The following is a 20642-nucleotide window of genomic DNA, read 5'->3' as shown; positions in this document are numbered from 1 at the left end:
ACAAATGACAAACAATCCACAGGTCCCAGTAGTAAAACATTTACTAGAGCAAGCAGAAAGGAATGCACATCTTAAAGAAACCTTCACAAAGTCACAAAATTCGAAGGATGTATATTTCTTTTCCTTTTATAAACAAGATAGAACAAAAATCATCAAAATCATTTCAGCAAAAGATTTTTCTACCATTGTGGCAAGTTAAAAAAAAAATACAATGAAATAGAAGACACTTTAAAAGCTGTCAGAGTTTTTGTTTAAATTTAGCAACACTTCAGACCTGGAGCAGTCTTGTTGCCAGGATCATCTTTTCCTCTTGAAGGGCAGAGGTTCTGGGTCTGGCAGGCGGCTGCTGCTTCCTGTCTCAGGACTGGATACAAACCTGGCTGGGGAACCTGACCATGGACTCCCGCTTAGAATCAGACATCTCCCTTCCCTGCAAAGTCTAGAAGCACCAAAATGCTTCCCCAAATCTCTAACAAACACTTCAGTGGGTTGGGTTTGCAGAAAGCCAACTCCTAAAAGGGACTGCCTGGCCACACAGCTAAGAAAAGGAATTTTATTTGTAGATGTTTATAAGGTGACAGTTTAGTAAAAAATATACGCTACATATAATATAAACCTAGAGTGAGTTTTGTGCCCTAGAAGGCCCTTTCTTCCAAGGTATTCCCAACTGACCTTGACAACTCACCCAGAGCCCAAAAGGAAGTTCCCAGTGCTCGCTGCTTCCAAGGACCAAAGCAGCTTGCTAAGAAGACATCTGAAAACTGATCCAGATGAAAGGGTAATGTCTCCAAGCTCCAGCTATCCACTAAGGGCAGGGGGTCCTTATACCGTGGGCCCCAACCCAGCCCTGAGACACCTAGTTACCAAAAATCTTTCTAAAAATAAAATTAAAGACAATTGATTCCACACTTCAGCACATACCCTCTAACTGTCCCATCGACTTTTCTTGCGCTTGGGTGGCTCGGGGACAGCAAAACCGTCAGCTGTCTTATCTGTCTTGGTGTCCATCTTGTCCATCTTGCTGTCCACCTTGGGGTCCACCTTGCTCTCACGATTGCAACCTTCTTTCCTGCTTTCACCGTTCCGACCATCGTTTGCGCCTCGGCTCTCTCCATGTCGGCCTCCACCTCCTCCATGTCTGTTCTCCCCGTGACGGTGACCATCAGCATGACGGCTGCCGCTTTCTGGGTAGCGGTATCCATCTCCATGGCGACCACCATCTCCGTGACGTGGGCTGTCGCCATGCCGATTGCCACTCTCTCCGTGACTGTGGCGGCTGCCACCCCGGTTTTCAGTATATCTCTCTCTCTTCCCGTTGCCTCCCCCAGGCCCTTCTCGGCTGTTATTCCCTGAAGCTGTGTTGTTGACTCCCTGGGCTCCAGTGGAAGGGTAGGTCACTGGAGCACTGCTGAGGTTCCCGGTGTTGCCAAAGCCTGGGATGCCCTTGGCGGCGCTGGCAATGGGGCTGTCTGGACTGTTATGGCCCTGTTGGGCTGAATTGGTTGGAACAGAATTCAAGCTCCCTGCACTAGTCCATCCACTTGCCCCAGCAGCAGAGCTTCCTGCCTTCTGGTTGCTTAAGCTGGCAGCAACAAAGTGACTCTTGTACTGTGACTAAAAGAGAGACAACGGGAGTAGGTAAGATAGCGGGTTCAAGAAAATTGGACAGGTAAGCTTGGCAATAGAAGGTACACAAATTCTATGCTATCCTGGCACGATGATTTGAGCATCCTGATGGCCCCGTTACTCTGTGGTCTCTCTGTTCCTCTATTAATGAGAGAGAATAAACCTAGGGATCTAACTGAAACATCACTGAGGGCAGATAAAATGTATAAATTAAGGCTCAGCTGGTTAGCCAGCCAACTGGAGGAGTAAGTATAGAAGATGTGTTCAGAATTCATAAGAACTACAGAATCAAACTTGTCTTAGCTGGAAAATGGCAATTACTCTCAATCCGATTACAACAGTCTTAGAGGCAGGCAAACTCTTGGCTGTGGAGGCAGGGAGGGAACACCAGCCCTGCTGCAGCACAACAGTCCTGGGCTTTGGGATGACAGAGGTCAGTGACCAGCAGGAGGAGATTCCCTAGCTTCTACACCTACACCTCTAGGTAAGCTACCACTAAGTTTCTACTCAAAACTGAAAGCAGTGAGAAGGCTCTAAATCCAGCATCAAGCATGTAAGTCCAGCTATCATCTCAGAAAGACTAGGCCCGTCATCACAGCCCAAGAGTTACCAGTGAAAGCTTGTTTATATGTTTAAATCCAGACCTGGAAAGCTGCCTTCATGGCCGTCAGCCGATCTCCCATGGCTCCTGTGGAGGGCTTGTAGGCCTCATAATTGCTCATTACATTGTTGTTATTTCCTCGGTCCTAAAAAACAAGCATACCCATGAGGACAGAATGGGCCTCAATATACTGGAAACAGAAGTGGGCGCTGCAATGGGAACAGGATATTTTTATTTATATTTTATGGAAAAAGGTACAGTAATAATCATTTTAAAATGTTTTATTTATGACTTTTAACCCAGTGATTCTGTTTTGGGGGAATTAACCCTAATATATTCGAAATGAAGTCAGATAATGCTCAAAGCTGATCATGTGGTATTTTTATGCACACAAACCTGATATTTATAGAATTCTGTGGAGCTTTATGCTACAAAGAGGCCACAAGGCAGTATACAACATATGCATGTAGTATATACATGGTTCCACTCTTAAGTCTGAGTCTCCGCTTCAACACTTACTGGAGTATAACTTGGGGTGCCTCAGGTTTATTATCCGTACTTGCTGTCACTGGGTGGATGTAAAGATGGACTTAATATACAGGACGGCCTGCAGTGGCTGGTCCTGGCATATAGTAAGTGCTCAACGGTAGCTCTCGCTAGCATCTGTGTCCTGTGCATCATTGTTACTGAGACACAGGAGCAGATTCTTCTCAAAGACACCGAGTTAACTGTAACGCTCCAGAAACAGACTGGCAGCTTTCTACTTTGGTTTGGAATCAAAGTTAAGAAAGCCAGTGAGGGGACACTTTTGTTAACTGTTCTGTGAGAAAAGCTAGCTCTCACCTCACTCTGGTGCTATTTCCCACCGAATGTAGGAAGCAATCCTGAGTTTAGTTACAAGATACAGTAGAGTTTACAGAGTGACCCTGTGTTCGTAGCAGCAGGCTCTAGGCCATTGCTGGAGGGCTTGTAACAACAGACTGCTGGGCCCCACCTCCCAGAGTTTCTAACTCACCGGGCCTGGGATAGTGCACAAGTTTGCAGTTTACTGCTGCTGCCAGAGACCACAGTTTGCAAACCACTGCTAATCTAGACTATTTCCTGAGCATGTCTAGTCACCACGTACACATGGGTGCTTCTTCAATAGAAGTCACAACATTCCCTTCTAGACAAGGTTCTGAACTCAGAGAGGCTTTCGCAGGTAGATGAGGACAGTCATAACCTCTTCCAGGACTCAGGACCAGCCCTAAGGGCACTACTGTAGTCTGGACTCACCGTGTTCTCTGAGCCTAGGCCAGGCCGCTCCCTGTAGCCTAGGCCACCTCCACCAATGTTCAGCTTTTTGCCTTTGCCTCCTTTAAAGCGGGATTTCCGAAACCAGGCATTCTGTGTTGAACATAATTCAAGGTTAGGCGAGGGAAGAAGAGGCAGCCAGAGAAAGAAGACAACATCAAACAGGAAATTAAGGGAGAGGGAGGAACTTACTGCTTCACGTTTAGCCAACGTTTTTACGGCAACTGTTCATAGGAACAGTTTAGTCCACCAAATTTGTCAGGAGTCTTAGCACCAGGAAGGGAAGTGATCACACAAGCCTCAGATATGAGACACTTACTCTTCTAATTTCCTAGAGGAAAATGAACTGATTTTCTATATCTCAATCTATACATACCACTGGACTATACAAATAATGGAGCTTTTAAGAACTGGTGGGTTCAGAAGTAAAGGAAAAAGGCTATGTAAAGTGAGGCTCATCAGAATTGGCTCTAGGGGCAGACGTCCAGGACTGGTAGCCCCATAACTGAAAGTTTTATTTACCCATAGCCCAAAGTGTTCCTTGAACTTATCACCAGCAGAACACTACTCATCAGATTTATTCACATTCTCTTCAGAATGCCAACATGACTGGGAGAGGTTAGTCCTTTATCTGACAATCACATGTTACAATCTAAATGAAGTACTTAAGAGGTAGGGCTGGCTTCAGAAAGGCACTGACCAGGGAAGCTGATCACACAGTCTGAGAGCACAGGAAACATGAGGCACAAAAAGGGATGCAGGAAAAAGCCAAAGACAAGGTATATCCTGTTTGAAAATGTAGTTTACGACTGGCTCTCTGTACCCAGGAAAGAGAAGGAAACCGTATCCTATTCCTTCCTGCAATGCAGGTCCTTTACTCCCAGAACCCCGAGCATGGACAGCAGTACCACACTGTGAGTACATTATGGATAAGCTATTCTGTGAGCTGGCTTGTAAATCTAAAAAACACAAACTCTTTACTATCAGAATGTTTATACTGAATCCATTTGTAATATGGGGATGACGTGTTCAGATGACTCGAGATTTAGGGGCGCCTGGGTGGCTCAGTCGGTTGAGCGTCTGACTTCGGCTCAGGTCATGACTTCACGGCTCGTGAGTTCGAGCCCCGCGTCGGGCTCTGTGCTGACAGCTCAGAGCCTGGAGCCTGCTTCCGATTCTGGTCTCCCTCTTTCTCTGCCCCTAACCCACTTGCATTCTGTCTCTCTCAAAAATAAATAAACATTAAAAAAAAAAAATTAAAAGATGACTCAAGACTTAATTCAGTAGAACGCCCAGCTTTGGATCGGTAATCAAGGTTGTCAAAGGTCTGAGACCTAAGTCTATGTAAAGTAGTTAAATATATCTTTTTCTTAAGACATCACACATTTTTAGCACCCCCCCCCCCCCCCCCCCGCCAAGGAGAAGACTGGGAGAAAGAATGGTAAGGGAAATAGTAGCCATCTTTGAGATTAAACTTACAAGTATGCTATGAGGCAAGCAGGCAGAAATTTCAGAGGGACAGATTTTAGCACAAAAAGGAATAGCTTTTCAAACAGATGTTGCTGAAAGGAGAGGATAAGCAGATGGACCAGATGAATTTTAATGTCCTATAATACCGATCTGTCATAAGCACTGTCCCCACCCACGGCCCCAACTTTCCTGTCCTGTTTCTATGTTATCTTCTCAAGCTTGTTGAATTTTTTTCACTTAGTTTTATAACCTGGGGCAAAGTGAAGTGTGCCCAGCCCCTCACCTGCATTGCTAGATCTAGGAGTTCCTTGGAAACATGTTGATTGGCTCCTTCCAAGTTCCGGACAAGGTCACCAGCAAAATTGCTGTCCTTGGGGGTCAGCAAGGTATACGCCACGCCCTTCTCACCCGCTCGTCCTGTGCGGCCAATCCTGTGAGTATGAGTATCAATGTCTCGTGCCACATCATAGTTAATGACAGTCTTAATTGAAGGAATATCCAGACCACGGGCTGAAATAAAAACAACCAAATTCTTTTGTTTTTCAGCATGAGTCAGAAAAAAACAATGTAATCCAAAATGCTGGCTCTTTAAGAAACCACATTCCTCTACTCTAGGCAAAGTGCATGGTTTGGTGAGCTAATACACAAGCATTTAATTAAAGTTACCCTTCAAGAGCAAATCCCACCATTGTCGATTCTGTGATGCCAGGCCATCTAGCCTGAGACAGATGCCTTCTGCCATGGCCTCTCTCTTGCACCAAGAACATATAAAATAACTAAAGCCAGCATCAAATTGCCTTGAAGCTGAGAAATTATCTCCTTTTGGGGAGAAAACATGAGTTTTTAGGGGCAGCTATTAAACTGAAAACAAGGGGCACCTGGGTGGCTCAGTTGGTTGAGTGTCCAACTTCGGCTCAGGTCATGATCTCACAGTTCACGGGTTTGAGCCCCATGTCGGGCTCTGTGCTGACAGCTTGGAGCCTGCCTCAGATTCTGTGTCTCCCTCTCTCTCTGCCTCTCCCCTGCTTATGCTGTCTCTCTTTCTCATAAACAAATAAGCATTAAAAAGAAAATTGGAAAACAAAAATAAAAAACAAAAAACCGAGAACACAATGCAAGCCAAGAACCATACTTAAAAACCTTTTTGATCTTGAGTGAAGTATGCCCAATTAACATAAGACAGCTGCTACATTCGGACATACAACAAAGGCCTCGCCTATGATTAACTGACTCAACATTTTTTTTTCCCCGAGTGTCTTCCCACTGCAGGGATTCTTTTTTTCAAAGAGAAACATTAAGTGAAAAGTGGTACCCAAAGCTCCAGATTGTGATCACTATGCTCTGAACCGCCTGTTCCATTTGGTGTGGCCAGCCAGGCCAGCAGAATGCCATCTCTCGGCCTGTTCAGAACATAGAAACGTAAGGTCACTGGGGGAAGTCATACTCTACCTGCAACATCTGTGGCCACCAGGACTGGGATGTCCTTTTTCTTAAAGTCTGAAATGACTTTGTTTCTTTCACTCTGATCCATGTCCCCATGAAGCAGCCCAAGATTATGACCCTCCTGCTTAAGGTTATTGGCTAGCTCTTCAGCATTGGCTTTTTTAGTAACAAACAGGAGGACACTTCCTGAAGAGGTAAATTCCACCAGACGCCGGGTAAGCCAGTTCCATTTACTAGGCCCAGAGTGAAGAATCTCCACAATCTGTGTCACATCTTCATTTGCCTGAAAAAGAGGAAACAGACGACTGTGACGTCTGCGCCAAGGGGCACCTGAACAAGGAGCAGACGGCACACGTTCCACCTGCATCTAGAAGAACCCTGAACAGTCCCTCTTCTCCTTGGGCCTTCCTTCAGCAAGTCAAGTACAGCTCAAAACCTGCATTCCTTCTCAAATTGCTGTGCTCTCCATCTCCCTCGATTTGTACATACACCTAAGTCGTAAGCCCAAGTACTTCGCAAGACCTCTTTATAGGCCTGTTCAGATTATCCCTAATCAATTAAGCTCCTTTTCTGTCCTTCCCACTCACTGCTCCTAGTACAATTCATACACGCACATAGAAGGCACTAAAAAACAAAATGCAGACAGGGGTGCCTGGGTGGCTCAGTTGGTTAAGTGTCTGACTTTAGTGCAGGTCATGATTTCATGGTCAGTGAGTTCGAGCCCCTAATTTTAGATGTAAATTTTAAAAAATTAAATTAAATTAAAAAAAAGAATCAAAACGCAATATATTGTTTTGGCAATGCTGATGGAAATGTTAACCTTAAAAATAAAACTTCCAGGGGCGCCTGGGTGGCTCAGTCGGTTAAGCGTCCGACTTCGGCTCAGATCATGATCTCACAGCTCGTGAGTTCCAGCCCCACATCAGGCTCTGTGCTGACAGCTCAGAGCCCGGAGCCTGCTTCAGATCCTGTGTCTCCCTCTCTCTCTGCTCCTCCCCGCTCCCCCCTCCCCGAACTTGCACTCTGTCTTTGTCTCTCAAGAATGAATAAACGTTAAAAAAAATTTTTAAAAGAAAAAAAGTGGGCAGTGTCAAAACACTAACTGTACAGAACTTAAGGAATTCAAACAACTTAAGGAATTCTCTAGGCAACTTTAATTCCAAATCACAATTCAGAGATCTCCCACACAGGACGTATGCACAGGTAAGAAAAATGCCACGAGCTCGTTTTCACCAGGGCTTTCAAGTCTCACCCACTCCATGCTGTGCAGTGAGCCTGCTACTCCTATAAGCATTCAAAATGTCAGTTCCATCCTAACTGACTAGTAGTCTTCCAGGCAAAGCCTTTTTTTTCCCCCTAAAAGTTTTTAACTTTTATTATGGAAAATTTTAAACATTCAAAAAAAAAAAAAAAAAAAAACAAAAAAAAAAACCCGAAATGAACGTAATCACCTCCCATGTACCCATCACCCAGCTTCAATAATTATCCCTATTTTGACAATTTAGTTGTCTCCTCTATCCTCCTACCTTGTGTTTTTTAAAACAAATCTGAATCGTGTTGCCTCATTTGTAAATACATAATAACATAATTTTCTTCTCAACAGGGAGAAATTAATTCTATTTTCTTCATAATTTGAGAAATAACCCACTGGGGTCCCATCTGGCCCTGCTTATTAGGGTTACCTCGCCAATGTCTCCCTGCACCACACGAATAGGGTCGATCAGGATGTCTCTGGCCAGTTTTTCAATCTTTTTCCGAAAAGTTGCACTGAATAAGAGGGCTAAAAGGTAGAGTAAATTCTGTTACATAAACAGTATGACTTCTTTTTTGAATATCCACTAAGCCTCCTACTAACATTCAGAATTATTCAGCTTATAAAATAAACCCACCTGAACTTTAAACTTAGTTTCAAAACTGATTTACTAAGGAAAAAACATTTTCCTTTTTCTATTTTTATACATTTTCAGGTAAGACAGGGACTGTCCGCATGGTTCAAAGAGGCTCCTGATTGGGGCGCCTGGGTGGCACAGTCGGTTAAGCGTCCGACTTCAGCTCAGGTCACGATCTGGCGGTCCGTGAGTTCGAGCCCCGCGTCGGGCTCTGGGCTGACTGCTCAGAGCCTGGAGCCTGCTTCCGATTCTGTGTCTCCCCCTCTCTCTGCCCCTCCCCCGTTCATGCTCTGTGTCTCTCTGTCTCAAAAATAAATAAACGTTAAAAAAATTAAAAAAACAAAACAAAACAAAAAAAACCCAAAGAGGCTCCTGACTTCAAATCAGCAGATCTGCACTGTGCTTTGCCTCTACATGCTGATAACATCGTGTAACTTGGGACAAGTCACTTAATCCTCAGCCTGGGGTTATCCTCCGCAAAAACAAGTGAGTTACATCTGATGATCTCTAAAGTCCTGTCAAGTTCAGACAGACTATTTTTATATCCTCCTCTATGGTTCTCACCAGGACACACATGATCATTTTTGCTGCCATACTGTGAGTGCTTATAAAATACTTAATTGTTTATTCCGAATATAAATGTGACTTAATAAAACTGCTTCATACATACTCTGTCTGTCAGGACGGACATGACTTGCTATGGATCGCACCTGGTACTCTGGAAGCAGAATAAAATAACATTAGAAGTCTGTACTATAGTTTGGGATGCTTGGGAAAAAGTCATTATAGTAAAAATCTTCCTATGAGAAGTTATAACTATTAAGGAAAATTTGAAACTCCTAGACCTATCATTTAGTATGAAACCCAGAAACACTTTCCCTCCTCCCAGCTGGGCTGGGCCCAGCAGTGTTCCAATCAGTAAAGATGGGTTATTCAGAATTTCACACATCTGGCTTAGTCAGGGAGGACAGGAAAGCAAAGGGCCTTCAATGATACGACATCCACCTACCTAAGAACACAGAACTTGACCTCTATGATTAAAGGCATATGAATAAAAATATAGAGAAAATATTCCTCCTATATACAAAGGCACTTCCAAATACCTGTAACCCAGCCAAGCCTAATGTATACTTCCTGAGAGAACTCCTAAAAATAGCTAACGATCTAATCCTGTACAAGAGTATTTTTAGCTTCTCTCATACAGAAAGAAAAAAAGTTAAGTCTAGAAAGACAAGGAAAAAGCGAGTATCAGGATGGGAGAAGAAACTGGTATTAAAGGCATACCAAATCCCATGTCAAACATGCGATCTGCTTCATCAAACACAAGGTAAGAGACCCTCTGAAGATTGGTAGCTTTCTTCTTCACATGATCAATCAGCCGACCCTGTAAGATTCACAAAATGTATAGTGAGTATAATTAAAGGCATTTACAAGAACTTTCTATAATTGTGTTCCTGGCAAAAGTGCTAATAATCCAGTTGTAGACTGTAAGACACTGGGTCTGACAGCCTTGGACTTCATGCACTACAGAGCACAAAAGAACAGAAAAATTAAAAACCTAATTAAACCTAATTGTGAGAAAACGGCCAGAACTATTTTGTGAGGTATTTTAAAATGACCTAATTTAAAACCTTATTGATGGGGTTTAATGTTTAGACTATACTCTTCTAGGCAATTCTGACTATATTCCAAATATCTTTCTGATTCTTGATGCTCTCAGTAACCACAGACCCATTTTCCAAGAGAGCATTAAAAAAAAAAAAAACACAAAAACCGATTTAAAACAAAGGAGAATTTACACCTATTAATCTTAATAGACTGCTAATCTAGTCAACCAATCAAAATTAAACCAAAGTCACAGGGTGAGTATTCTTCACCCTGCTATATCACATTTTAGGGGGCATGCCATTCAATAACCAATCCTTTTTCCATACCATTCCGTAAGTGGCCGAGGAGCCATTTAAACCTAAGACATACTTACTGGGGTACACACAACAATCTCTGCCCCTTCCTGAAGAGCCTTGGCTTGCTCCCACATGCTCCCTCCTCCATACACGGCCACTGATCGAAGATTATACGCTTTCCCAAACCGCTTACATTCTGCATGGATCTGCAAAGTTGTGGACACAATGACATGAACAAACCATGACACTGACAAGTACCTGTTACTACGCAAAAGTGAGTTCTGAAAGTAAATGAACCATTATCACGTACATCCCAACAGACTGTCTACAATCTGGATTATTCATTTTTTTAACTTTTTGCCATTATAATTATAATCCATTCTACCCAAACAAAATGAATTAACTCAGGAGGAAAACACAAACAATTCCCAGGTATTTTTTCTCTTAAAACAGTGTTTTTTAGGGAAAAGTATGTACTTCATTATGTAGAAAATACATAACAATATTTTCCAAAAGTTTCCTGGTAGCACAACAACATGAATGTACTTAATGCCACTGAACCATACACTTAAAAAATGATCAAAATTATAAAATGTTATGTTCATTTCACCATATTTTTGAAAAAAGTTTCCCGGGGCACCTGGGTGGCTCAGTCGGTTAAGTGTCTGACTTTGGTTCAGGTCATGATCTCATGGTTTGTGAGTTCAAGCCCCATGTCAGGCTATGTGCTAATAGCAGATCCTCTGTGCCCCACCCCCTCGCTCACTCCCTCTCTCTAAAATAAACATATTTTTGAAATAAATAAATAATTAAAAAATGAAAAAAGTTTCCCAGTTAATCCTATCCAACTGACTGGCTAGTCCCACATTAGTTCACATACGAAAGGGAGCATTCTACACCAAGTACATACCTGCTGGCAAAGCTCCCTAGTAGGACACACGATCACTGCAATCGGTCCATCACCTGGTTCCAGTTCCTTCTGGTCCATTATATGAATCAACATCGGCCAGATAAAGGCAGCCGTTTTTCCACTGCCTGTTTTGGCAATACCAATCATGTCTCTACCACTTAACGCCACAGGCACGCCCTAGAGAAAAAATAAAATATATCCACCCTAAACTTTAAAATTTTAAAGATGTACTGCAGGAAATCTTGGGGAAATCAATGACATTCATTTCCAAAGGAACAAGAAATAACCTGATGGGTTATGCACACTGTCTATAAATTAACAAGAAATACGTAGCATTTCCATAAAATTCCTGATTTATAGGAAATAATATTATCATTCTCTTCACGTGGATCAGCCACCATTTACAAAATATGAATGACTGTATTTAGCCTGAGATACAGAAATGAAAAACTGCAATTCATAGTGTAAGTGGATTGCTAAAATTAAAAAATAAAATTTCCCCATGAGAAGGTAGACTATCTCACTCATCCAGAAAATTCTCATATTCTGTATAGGAATGAATAAATCCAACATATAAATGGAAAACAAGTTATTACTTCCAGTTACAGAAGTGAGAATTTTCATATCAGAGACAAAGGATTCCTAGTCACTGACAGTGCTATACTTGTCTACACACAAATCTTTTTTGTTACGTTTAGGCTAATGAATTGTTTTCTTCAGGTTATATCTTTAAGACATTTATCAGATACAAAAGAATATTTCCCAGCCCTATTAGCAACATCTTAGAATGGTAAATAATTCACTTCTGCTCTTTAATTTTTAAAGATTTCAAAAATATTCTTGGATTTCATGTATGTTCTTCCCCCCCGCCCCCCTTAATTAAAGCAAAAGGACTAAGCCAAAGAGGAAATATTTAGACCACTTCTTTCCACGTCAATATAATTCTGGATCAAATGCTGTTTTACTGTTTTGCATTGTTTGTAGAATAAGTATGGTCACTGGATATGATTCTACCTTGTTTTTCTTTCATTATGTTTTACTTACCTGGCACTGTATTGGAGTGGGCTGTGTGTACTCAGATTTCCGAATCTGGTGCATAAGTTGTTCATCAAACCCAAAATGAGCAAAACTACTTCCTGGTCTAGGAGGTGCAGCACCAGAGACCTAGAGATAAAGACAACTCCCAGGAATGACTCATACTTCAAAATAAGCAGCATCGGAAGTTCAATGGTGTTTACCTGTATCTTATACTTAGCTTGAGTATAAAAAAGGGAAAATACAAGTCTGTGGCCAAACACATACACTGTTTGAAAAGGCAGAACTCAAATAATAACGGATCTAAAACCTCACATAAAAAACTCCATGTTAAATATTCCTGAGATAATTGTCATATGATTTAAAATGATTAAGTGCCCCATTTGCAATGACATGGATGGAGCTAAAGTGTATTATGCTATACAAAATAAGTCAGAGAAAGACAAATACCATTATGATTTCACTCACAGGTGGAATTTAAGAAACAAAACAGATGAAAATAGGGGGAGGGAAGGAAGAGTAAGATAAACAGAGAAGGGAGACAAACCATAAGAGATTCTTCACTATGGAGAACAAACTGAGGGTTGCTGGAGAAGAGGTGGGGGACAGGGAGGATGGGCTAAATGGGTGATGTGCATTAAGGCGGGCACTTGTTGGGATGAGCAGTGGGTGTTATATGTAAGTGATGAATCACTAAATTCTACTCCTGAAACCAATATTACACTACAGGTTAACTAACTTGAATCTACATAAAATCTTGGAAGGAAAAAAACAAAACAGATAAACTGGGAAAGATTTGAAAAAATTTTTAAAATGATTAAGAGCCTAGAAAGCTCTTAAATCAAGATTTCCTTATAAGAAATAAAAAATATTGCTCAATGATTGGAAAAAGACATGAGTATTTTTTGCCATTTTGCAGTAACTATTAACCAGATGGTAGAAAAAAATTAAAATTTACTCTTCAAATAAAAAGGGCAAATGAGCTCCAAATAAGACATGTCTATACCCACTAGATACAATCTATTGTTTCCAGTTTTAGTTCTGCCTGAAGAATCAAGTATCCCACTTAATGATGGTCCACAGGCACAGTAAAACATTGTTCAAACTACTCAGGTGAAGAATGGGGTTTATAGCCTCCTTTTTGACTCTAACAGTAGTAGCCTTGCAATGCTTCTCATACTGATATATCTAATCAGTATTTCACTTAAAGGGCTTTTTTGAGGGGGAGGAGTGGGGGGCGGTTAGCCTTGAAAAATAGACAATACGTGCATATGCATGCATCCTCTCTGGGAAAACAGAAGTTCAAATGTCACATAGAAACTGGTAAGGCAGATACAGCCCAGAAAGCTGTCCGCACTAGAGTAGATATTACTGTATCATCTGTGTGTTTCACTTAACTAACATCCAGCAGTGCCTAAACAATGAGGTCAATGTGCAACCCAAAGCTTTTTGTCAATTTAAAACTATTATCCTGAAATGAGTGCATATTCTAAGGTGTTAATTTCCTCTTCTAATTATTTTAAACATATGCTACATATTAATTTGAGTATACCTTAATTTAAAAATATCCTAGGATTCCACATATTGTTTGCATCTATTAATCTTGTCTCCTTTTCCTGAAGTTGGGACTTATATTCTTCATTTCTAGCCCACCCAACACAGTTCCTAGCACACTGTACTCGCTGCAGAATTACTTACTGATTTTAAGGTCACAATGACTTATTATTTCAATACAACATACAAAATTGAATACATATTCATGTGTGTTGCATTAAAGATATAACAATTCTATCCCAAAATAGGTGGAAGACTAAAACAATAAAATCAAGACACAGGAGCCTTGCTATCAAAGATAGTCCAAGGACCATTAGAAAAGAAGGTTATTTTAGTTTGGATAAGCAATAATAGTAACTGTCAACTAATTAATATAAGAATATTTAGCACCATGGTTGACTTACCCGAAGATTGAGCTTATGACGGAGATCTATTAGCTGCTGAGGGGTGAGGTTGGTTATCTCTTCATGCTCATTGTAAAAATTTTTTTCAAATGGTGGATAGTCAATCTGCAGGTCCAATTATTCAAAGTTAGTCTAGAATTCAAGAGTCAATCCTGTAAGTTTGATTTTAATGCAAAATAACCTTTTACACATATTACACAAGTAAAGCCTTAACCAGCTAGTGAGGACAAAAGAATTCACTTATTCATGACACACATCCCAAATGTATAACCAGTATCTTTTCCTGTATTCATTTTCTATATAAACACCAACCTACTTCCTTTTTTTTTTTTTAATTTTTTTTTTAGCGTTTATTTAATTTTGAGAGAGAGAGAGACAGAGCATGAATGGGGGAGGGTCAGAGAGAGGGAGACACAGAATCTGAAACAGGCTCCAAGCTCTGAGCTGTCAGCACGGAGCCCAACGCAGGGCTCGAACCCACGGACCGCGAGATCATGACCTGAGCCGAAGTTGGCCGCTTAACCAAGTGAGCCACCCAGGTGCCCCACCAACCTACTTCCTAAAGACACTCTTAAAGGATACCTCAGATCTGAACAACCGTGATGCAGACTAAGGAATCTACAACGCCAAAGGCCTCAGAAGACAAGTATTTTAAAAACATTCCACCCTATAACATTTAAATACATGTTTTGGAATAAGCTGTTCACACAGCTCTGGCATTTTTAAAAAACTTTTTTTTAATGTTTATTTATTTTTGAGAGAGAGAGAGAGAACAGGGGAGGAGCAGAGAGATAGGGAGACAGAATCAGAAGTGAGCCCCAGGCTCCGAGCTGTTAGCACAGAGCCCAAGGCAGGGCTCGAACTCACAAGCTGGGAGATCATGACCTGAGCCAAAGTCGGACGCTTAACCAACTGAGCCACCCAGGTGCCTCTCACAGCTCTAGCATTTAGAAACATTTCTAATATTTCCTCTGAGGAGACCTCTGCCTTTAGAGGGAGTTCTACTCTTTTTAAAACCTGAAACTCTTTATGTAACTTTTTAAAAACTGTATGGCTAAGTATTTCTTATTCTAAAGAGGGAAGAAGTCATTCCTGACACTCTTCTCATAACTTATTGTACCAGGACTATAAAAAGAGGCATATCAGGGGTGCCTGGGTGGCTCAGTCAGTTAAGCACCTGACTTCGGCTCAGGTCATGATCTCGCAGTTAGTGGGTTCAAGCCCCGCGTCAGGCTCTGTGCTGACAGCTCGGAGCCTGGAGCCTGCTTCGGATTCTGTGTCTCCCTCTCTGTCTCTGACTCTCCCCGCTCACACTGTTTCTCTCTCCCATAAATAATAAACATTAAAAAAAAAAAAAAAAAAAAAAAAAGGTATATCACCACTTACACATTTGGCTGATTCTCTTTAACCACATAAGAGATCTACAATAAAATGACATTAACTGTGGGTGCAACCTAAAGTTTAATTATATTTCTATGGTATGATCAACAAAAAAAGTAAGCATTGTTTTAAAAGTTCCCCTTTAGCACTACTGTTGCACTAAGCTGTAACAGGATGTTCTTCAGTTCTCTTTATCAGAATGAAAGCTCCATAAGGGCAAGAATTCTTGTTCACAAATTTTACATACAAATATGTAATTTTTTGCATATGGGTATGAAATAGAGTCATAAATATACAAATAAATACTTAATGTGAATGTGAACAAAGCTACTTATAGGCAGAAGGGTTATCCTTTTCCTTACTGCTGGTCTCTCTGGGCAGACTGCCCACACTACATGTGAACAACTGTGGGCCACCCTAGCATGATGATGAGATTTGAGAGCTTCACCAAGGATCTCAAGTATTTTATGAGATGATTATTTCAAGTACTTATGTGTTTTTCCTTATTAGGCCATCATCCTTTGTCATAGATGCTTCCTCTCACATCAGTCTCACATACTTAGTTTCATCTGCCACATGTAAAATACCAAGGCATTATTTGGTAGCATCTGTGCAAAAGGAAACATTTCAAAAACTGAATATAATCCATAGTCTAGACCAGTCGTTTTCAAACTTTTTTGTCTCAGATGCCCTAAAAAACATGAACTTTTGCTTGTGTGGGTTTCATGCATTGACATTTACCATATTAAAACTAAAACTGAGAAATGTCTTTAAGATTTACTCATTTGAAAATAATACACTCGTTATACTCTAACATAAAAGCCTTAATTTTTAAAAAGTCATAACCTTGTTTTACATTTTTACAAATCTTTTTTAAAGTTTTACTTAAGTGATCTTAATCTCTTCACCCACTGTGGCACTCAAACTCACAACCCCAAGATCAAGAGTTGGATGCTCTACCGACCAAGCCAGCAAGGTGCCCCTTTTTCACAAATCTTTTTACAAGTCTAACTTAAAAGAAATTGGTTCCTACTATATTTAGATTGTTGCAACATATTGCTTTGATTGAAACCTATGAAGAAAATCTGGCCTCACAAACATGTAATTGGAAAGGGAAGAGAGTATTTAATAGTCTTTTCAAATTATTGTGGATTTTTACTCTTCTTTGATAGTATACTAAGACTTGATCAGTGGTCACTTTTTTTTTTTTTTTTTACAATGTTTATTTATTTTGAGAGAGAGAGAACAAGCAGGGGAGAGGCACAGAGAGAGGGAGAGAGAATCACAAGCAGGCTTCATGCTCAGCTTGAGGAGCCCGACGTGGGGCTTGATCTCACTACTGACAGATCACGTCAGTGATACCTGATATCTGAGCTGATACCAAGAGTCAGATGCTTAAGTGAGCCACCCAGGCACCCCTGAAAATTCTTTTGGACTTTGTGGACTCCCTGAGAAGATCCTTCTAGGAGTCCTTGAACCACAATGTGAGAACCACTGTCCTAGACCTAGACTCACTAAGGCATGCAAGGTCTAGTCTGATATTTAACCTGAATGAAACACAGATTTTTTTCAAGTGGATATACCAATATCCTCATTCTCTTTTCCTGACTTAAGGAAACTAAAATTCCTAGTTCCACTTTGAAGCAACAGTCTCTCATCTGCTCCAGATCTGAGAGAAACAAGACTTACGGCAATTAAAAAAACATCTGTGTTTTTTCACAGATGTTGTTTCAACATCATCATTTTGAAAGGTAGATGATGATCTGGAAAACAAGTACAAAAAAACTGCTTTAAAAAATTCTTAGCCTAAAATCAAACGGGAGCAAGAGATTCAGCTAAACCTTGAACAACAACATAGGCTATAAAGCCTGAACCACTCAATCACTTTCAGACTCAACTACACAGCAGACATGAGAAGATCCCAGAGAACACATATTTTCGTGACATAAGGAGTATGAATCAGGATTACTCAAATATTGCAAAAACCTAGCATTAAAGCTGAAGAGAACTATCAGCTTTTGAAATGAGAATCAAATTTAGCAGGAAACACCATACCTCTGAATGATCAATGGGAGGAAGAGGATCAATGATTTTCTTGGAAGGTGCAATTGGATTTCCATCACTATCATATTCCAAATTATCTTCTTCTTCCTCCTGAACCACACCAGCAGTTGGGTTCTCTGCCATGTACCGAAAATAAGCTTCCTGCAGGAAAGCACAAGAACATAATCATATTCAAATACAACTAAGAACATTTCTGCTCCTGTAATTGGTGCACACAGTGTACCAGATGACTGCACAGTTTAATACCTACCAAGTAAGGCAAGACTTTAACTAGCAATGATTCCTTTAACAACAGCAGTATTCATAGGGACAATCAGAAAAAATGAATGAGACAGTTAGTACTACACAATGATTTAACAAGAAGCTTTACAAATCTGTCTGTCCCACAGTCTTCCTGGGGTGGGGTGTCTACCTATCCTGTCCAGAGCTGTGGAACACATGCTATGGATTTACCATCCAAGTTTGGAAGTTGACACTGATTAGAAGGGTCACAAACCTGGAAAGGGCTACTGCTCATTCTGTTTCCCTTCTCACCATCCCACAACTGGACATTGGTGGAAAAATACTAAAGGCCAGTCATTAAATTAATGTTCCATCTTGAAATACAAAAATCACAAACAGACCCTTAGAAAGAGGTAGAGGTTAGATGTTGCTAGAGGCCATCAGTAGATCCCATATTACTTCTTGATTCAGCAGTATAAACATTAATTTTGAAAAAAAAAAAAATCAAGCTGAATAAAGCTCATGATTTGTTTTTGATGTCCTAGTTGATCAAAAGTTCCATCTTCAACATGGGGGAAAGCCATGTGAATTTTTCTATTACCAACTAGTCATACATGTAGAAAAGGAGCAAGGAATGGCCATTTCAGTGAAGGCAAGCTCTAGCTTGTCCCCAGTATAGACTTTGTGGGGTAAAAATAAAAGATAGAAATACTGCATAGGAACTCACTTGGTCATCTTCCTCTTCAATGTCATCTCGAATACCCCTGGAAAAACAAGCGGAGAAACAAACTTCCCTGCAAATGTTCCACATACCCAGCTCCATACTTATAGCAGATTAGTGTTGAATTCCATACAGTAGCACAGGAACACTCAACACTAACAATAACAAAGCAACAATAAGCACACTGTAAACTATCCATCCATCATACATGTGTGGCTTCACTCTAGAAGCTGCAGTTTGCATGGGATGATATGTTACTCCTAGAAACATCAATTACTAACGAGGATAAGGAGTAAAAACTTTTGAAAATAGATACCCAAGGATCCTAGCCTTGTCAACCCCATACGACAAACACAATACAGTTGTAAAACGCATTTTAAAAAGCAAACTGCATTTTATAAAGAGACAAAAATAAATAAATAAATAAATAAATAACCCTGGCATACACTAAAAAGAATATCACAATTTTAATTTCCCCAGAGTTTCTAAGTCGGAGTGACTGGATTCAGCCAAAGTCCTTGGGGACAAAGAAAAACTATCTTAACTCTTTTGTAACTTTGGTACTAAAACTCCTAAGCAGTTCCCATGGAGAAGGGGGGCCATCGCCACTTGCAGCGCCTGTCAGGAGCTACAGAAAGTACGGCTGCTAAGTTCCCACAACCATGTCTTTCTAATCAGACTTTCTGCCTGACCTAGAGCACTTGCTGTTCTCAAGGCAGGCAACATCACCAGTGCAGGGCAGCCGGGAGAGGGTACAACACACGGTAAGCACCAAAGAGAGGGCCGAACCTCCATATGGCACAGGAACCTTGGGGGGGGCCTGAGGCACTGACTGCCACACAGGAGGAAATCCAACCACGCCTACCTGTGCCTGGTAGCAAAAGCCTTAAGAGGGGTGTATTCAGAAAGGGAAAGAGGAGAATTCTCTTTCCCAGAAAATAAAGTATTTCAAGTTCTGATTAGATGCTAAAGCATGATATCACTCAAGTAAACCAAGTTAATCATTTGTTAATAACACACTTTTTTATGATAATCACCATTACTCCTCATAAGCAATCATACAGACATTAACCTACTTTATATTGATGGGACAAAACTCAGAACAATGAGCCCAAACTTTAGTTAATTGTACTCTCTTAATTCCTACTGTAACTCACTCTTGTATCTACTAAAAAACTATTTACAATTAAACACCAAATACTATTCTACTAAAAAGAATGCTTATTATTGCAAATGCAAGACTTTTGTGATGTCTATTACCTACAAAAATAATATTCAAGATACAGGAGTAACTTCAAGTCAAGACATTTGAGAATTTTAATGTTTCTCTATAAACTTTGGGGGAATAAGCTTTGCAATACTTTAGCATTTTTCATGTAACCTTTGTGAGGGAGAAGAAAACAACTTACTTTACGTTTTTTCTTTCCTTGTCCTTTTCTTCAAGCCTCTTCATGTCTCTAGCCGCCTGATCCTAATGAAACAAAAAACCTGTATGGAATCATATCCACTAAAAACATTACGAAGGGAATTTCTTTATAAAGAATTTTTAGATTTGAACTAGTGACATCACAGTTTTGGCTATGCATTTTGACAATTATATCTTGATGAAATCAAAGTGCACTTTTGACAATTTTTAAAATATTTATTTTGAAAGACAGAAAGCAGGGGAGGGGCAGAGAGAGAGAGAGAGAGAGAGAGAGAGAGAGAGAATATCCCAAGCAGGCTCTGCGCTGTCAGTGCAGAGCTCGATGTGGGGCTTAAACTCACAAACTCTGAGAGCTTGACTTGAGCTGAAATCAAAAGTCAGACTCTTAACCAACTGAGCCATCTAGGCACCTAACAATTATTTTTTCAAAGAGAAATGTTCTAAAATCTTGGTTATATATGGACTGCATTGCATACATGGAAAAATTAGAAAAAAATTCCTTGATTGGTTACTCTTTAAAAAAATGAATTGTGGCTGTAAAACGCCTTAAATTCAGGCAAATTAGCCTTTCTCAAAGCATAGCTTAAGACCTTTTACATCAAACTACCAATGGAGTTAGTAAAAAAAAAAAAAAAAAATGCAAATTTCTGGATCTGACTTTGGAAAAACTGTTCTCACCATTTGGCAATGTCTGGAGAAA

At 40.4% G+C, this 20642-nt stretch overlaps 1 protein-coding gene across 3 annotated transcripts in view; it reads right to left on the bottom strand.

Moving 5' to 3' along the window:
* Nucleotides 1-23: 23 nt before the first annotated feature.
* DDX42 (DEAD-box helicase 42) overlaps nucleotides 24-20642 on the bottom strand; it is a 41257-nt gene continuing 20638 nt past the window's right edge. For 2 of the 3 annotated variants that reach the window (XM_042916264.1, XM_042916263.1), the window contains exons 4-18: nucleotides 19926-19987; nucleotides 18523-18559; nucleotides 17565-17714; nucleotides 14130-14234; nucleotides 12181-12300; nucleotides 11137-11313; nucleotides 10304-10432; nucleotides 9607-9706; nucleotides 8993-9040; nucleotides 8116-8213; nucleotides 6440-6716; nucleotides 5274-5500; nucleotides 3503-3613; nucleotides 2271-2372; nucleotides 24-1614 (exon numbers count right to left, since the gene is read on the bottom strand). In XM_042916264.1, coding sequence (XP_042772198.1) covers nucleotides 925-1614; nucleotides 2271-2372; nucleotides 3503-3613; nucleotides 5274-5500; nucleotides 6440-6716; nucleotides 8116-8213; nucleotides 8993-9040; nucleotides 9607-9706; nucleotides 10304-10432; nucleotides 11137-11313; nucleotides 12181-12300; nucleotides 14130-14234; nucleotides 17565-17714; nucleotides 18523-18559; nucleotides 19926-19987 — 2433 coding nt within the window. In that variant the 3' untranslated portion in view covers nucleotides 24-924. Of the gene's footprint in view, nucleotides 1615-2270; nucleotides 2373-3502; nucleotides 3614-5273; nucleotides 5501-6439; nucleotides 6717-8115; nucleotides 8214-8992; nucleotides 9041-9606; nucleotides 9707-10303; nucleotides 10433-11136; nucleotides 11314-12180; nucleotides 12301-14129; nucleotides 14235-17564; nucleotides 17715-18522; nucleotides 18560-19925; nucleotides 19988-20642 lie in introns of those variants that run through there. The other variant, XM_042916266.1, reaches the window with a different exon arrangement.

This window comes from Panthera leo, chromosome E1 (genome assembly GCF_018350215.1).
Source record: "Panthera leo isolate Ple1 chromosome E1, P.leo_Ple1_pat1.1, whole genome shotgun sequence".
NCBI lineage: Eukaryota > Metazoa > Chordata > Mammalia > Carnivora > Felidae > Panthera > Panthera leo.
Note: the sequence above shows the minus strand (reverse complement) of the source record. Positions and strands in the feature narration are given on the sequence as shown.